This window comes from Cariama cristata, unplaced genomic scaffold (assembly GCF_000690535.1).
Source record: "Cariama cristata isolate BGI_N322 unplaced genomic scaffold, ASM69053v1 scaffold34753, whole genome shotgun sequence".
NCBI lineage: Eukaryota > Metazoa > Chordata > Aves > Cariamiformes > Cariamidae > Cariama > Cariama cristata.
Window position 1 is genome coordinate 5,607 of NW_009608414.1, and position 3,605 is coordinate 9,211.

A 3,605-nucleotide genomic window follows, 5' to 3' on the forward strand; every position below is an offset into this window, starting at 1 on the left:
CCCTGGAAGGGGCTGCCCAGGGAAGTGGTGGGGTCACCATCCCTGGAGGGATTTAAAAGCATTATAGATGTGGTGCTTAGGGACACGGTTTAGTGGTGGGCTGTGGCCATGCTAGGTTAACGGTTGGACTCGATGCTTTTAAAGGTCTTTTCCAACCTAAACGATTCTGTGATTCCTGGCCATGCCCATCACGCTGCGGGGGCTGCTGGGGGGTGCGGGGGGCCCCATGGCTGCACCACCCCAGGCAAGCACAGCTCTGCCGGATGAGACCTTCAGCTCCTTTGGAGGCCACCATCAGCCACCAACCATGCCCATGGCCTACCGGTAACAGAGCAAGATGTAACAGGAGCTGTGGCTTTGGGAAGGGAGTATAAGAGCTCTCCTTCAGCAAGGAGTTAATTGGTGTAGGAGGCTTTGAAAGCCACAAGGCAAGGTGATCACCATGAAGGTCTGATTTCAGGATTAGTTATGCAAGAGTCATCCATGGTTGTTGCATAGACAAGGTTATTAAGAAACTAATGCGGGAGTGCACAAAGGTTAGGCAGGCATGATTATTGTCCTCGGAAACCAGGGAGCATTCAAGCATGACTTGGGCATTTAGAAAGAGCCTGGAGATAGCTCAGCGCCCTACAACCAGCCTCAGATCGTTCAGTTGTTTTCCCTCTGTCTTGCAGGAAGAACAAAGTCTTTGAATTTGTTTCTGAGCATCATCTGAACTTCCCAGGAGAGCTGCTCAGCAAAGTCAGCGGAGAGAATATATTTAAAGGTGAAAATGTGGTGGTGAGTGCGAATCTCGGGGCCGGAGGGGATCCCTCCCTGAGTGGCTGGGGAAGAGGGGGGGGGGGAAGTGGCTCTTGTTGGGTGGCGCCACACGGCGACAACCAGTGCCCTCTCCTGCAGCACAGCTGCCGAGTTCCCGTTCACGGGTCACAGCTTTTCCCATTTCTACAGTCAGGAGTAACTTAGGGAGCAATGGGATTATGAAATCCAGCAAAACTGGATCTTTTTCCATCTGCAACCACTGGGCGATGGCCCCTTTGCTCCTCCCTGCGAGGGCATGGGGGCCAGGGAGCGCTCAGGCTGGAACAGCAAAGCTTTGGCAGGAGCCGGGGTTCCCGCAGGTGACCGTGTGGTCTGACGACACCAGGACCAAGGCAACGCGGTGCCTTCGGGCCATTGCCCCTAGGTAGTGCAGAGCATCCTTCGCTTCCTCTGAGAAACCGAGAGGTGTTGGGTTTTCTGCCTGACAAAAGGCGACCGACCCGTGCTGCAGCGGTCAGCGCTCAGCCGCTCCAGGTTACTTTTGGTGGCCATTGCCAGACGAGCAGAAATCCCACCCCAGAGCCATTCTCCGCAGCTCTCCAGCAATAGCAGGAGCCATCCAGCAGCACATCCATCCCTGGGGCGCCTGATATTTCCTCTTGCACATTTTTCGCTGCGTGCACAGCCATCGGCTTCAGGCTTTGCAGGGAGAGGGCATGGGACGGCGGCTCTTGCCCCTTGCTGGAGTACCTACGTGGCTTTGCCATCAACCAACAAACCCACTGCCTGCAGAGCTGCCGGGAGATCATCCCGCAGGCAGGAGCTGATCCTGCCAGCTTTGGACCCAGGATCCAGGGGTGCTGCTGCTGGTCGGGGATGCTTGCTGGGCTGCCGTGGGGACCTGTGGGTGCAGAGCCCTTAAACAAGATGTCCACCAAGGCTGGACATCTCTTCTCCTCCAGCTCCTGCGGTACAGGGCTGCCAGAGGGAATCTGCCTCCGTGTAACTGCAAAAGTCTGGGGCAAAACAGTCCGAAAACGGCTGAAGCACAGCGCTCTCCTACAGCCAATGCCAGTTCTGTACTGCTCAGGCCTCAGCTGGGTTGTTTTTTTTCCCCCCATGCAAACGAGTGAGGATTTAACTGTGCCTTTTTACTATTTGTTAGCTGTTTTGCAGTAACCTGTAGAAACTTCAGTCGTGTACCAGGGCTGGAAGCTAGGCACCACCCAAGCACGGACCAGCTCTCCCCAGAGAGCTATTACTCAGTGCCATGCATCTGTGGTGAAGACTTTGCATCTGGTGTTGCAGACGCCCTTTGGGATTTGAATGATGCTTTAGCATCTGAGTCACTCTCCAACAAATGCTTTAGCTCTGAAGTCCTATGGGCGTTAAAATCAGCGGGCCTCTCGCATAAACGGCTATCCCTCCTGGCTACGCAAGAAGTAGCTGCAGTCATGACTAGTTCTGCTTTGCCCACAAGCCCCGTATTTCTTCTGTAAATCGTCCACATGCTGAGGGAAAACAGAGAGGCTTTAAAAAAACCCTTTCAAATTTAACAGTGCTGCGCTGCTGGAAGGTGACAGTGAATCCTGTTGGGGCACGGAGTCACCCAGCGCCAGTTTTTAACCAAACCTGCCAGCCTGGGGACCGCAGCCTCTCCCTGTGCTGTCCTGCTCCCCCCCTGCCTGAGGGGGCACGGTCCCTGTTTTGGACTCTTCTGCCTGTTGCTGGGGCAGGATGGAGGTGCCTTTGGGACTTTCAGCATAGCATTTATTCTGCGTTTTTGCATTATATGCCCATTATATGCCGGTAATGGGTGAAATGAATATATTTGTGCCAGACAAATAGGGTCTCTCTTTTGCGCGGTTGGGTTTATTTCTTGCAGGTGTACCCCATCATCGACTTCCCCGATCCCGAGATCTCCCTGGCCTCGCAGCGAGCCATCGCAGAGCACAGCACGGCGTTTGCCACGTCCTCCCGCATCCTCCGGCAGGTGAGGGGGGAGCCTGGAGCGGAGCCGCCCCTGTGCCGGGGGACGTCAGCTAATGACGGTTCATTAGTGAGCTTGGGTAGACACAATGAGATGTTGAGAAGAGTAACCCATCTCATATTTTATTTAGAGGTGATCTTTAGCAAACGAAAAAAAATTCTAATTATCAAAGAAATCTTAATTATCAAGCAAAATACCAGGGAAATAATTTTCCAGACGTCTATTGAAAGATGTAGGAGACTGTGGTTATTATTGTTCCTTTTACCTTTTCAAAGCCCTGGCAAATGTTATTTATTACCACTATTTTTATCTTAGAAGCTAATTTTGAATAAACATTAGGATTCCACTCCATCTGATTCTCACTAGAGTGTTGCAATCTCTGTTGCCGCTATTATAAATCTGATTGCAAATGCAAAAGTTTAGCTAGAACATACTGTCTTTTCACCCACAGGAAAGAGAAGGTTTCACATTAAAAATGCAAGTAAACTGAAAGACCAAAATAAACTTAAAGGGAGATGGTTTGATTTTCCATGTGGTCTGTCAAAACTAGCTCTTTGGCAAATTTCTGTCTTCCAACTTAATTCCAGCCTGTAATTTCCACTTCTCAGCATCAAAGGCAGTTTGTTCACTAGGTTGCTGCGCACCAGCCAAAGCATCCTCTGAGCTGTATGGGAAAGCAGGTGCTGAAAACCTCCCGCCCTGCCAAATCCCCGGCGCCACGTGGTGTGTGCGCCGAGCTGGGCTGCCTTCTGCCGGCGCTTTCCCCACCGTTGAATTTTTCATCCCCTTCGCTTGTCGTCGGCTGAAGTTCTTCCGCTTAATAATCAGCACCTCTTGGAGAAAGCTGGGGGGG

General features: G+C 52.0%; 1 protein-coding gene across 1 annotated transcript in view; it reads left to right on the top strand.

Annotated features, from left to right (window-relative positions):
* The window catches only part of SSUH2 (ssu-2 homolog (C. elegans)), a gene marked incomplete at both ends in the record, with an annotated part of 7,752 nt that extends 4,997 nt beyond the window's left edge, over positions 1-2,755 (top strand). The window contains 2 exons of the mRNA XM_009697117.1: positions 675-780; positions 2,648-2,755. Of these exons, the coding sequence (XP_009695419.1) occupies positions 675-780; positions 2,648-2,755 (214 nt within the window). The remainder of the gene's footprint in view (positions 1-674; positions 781-2,647) is intronic.
* Between the last annotated feature and the right edge of the window lie 850 nt (positions 2,756-3,605).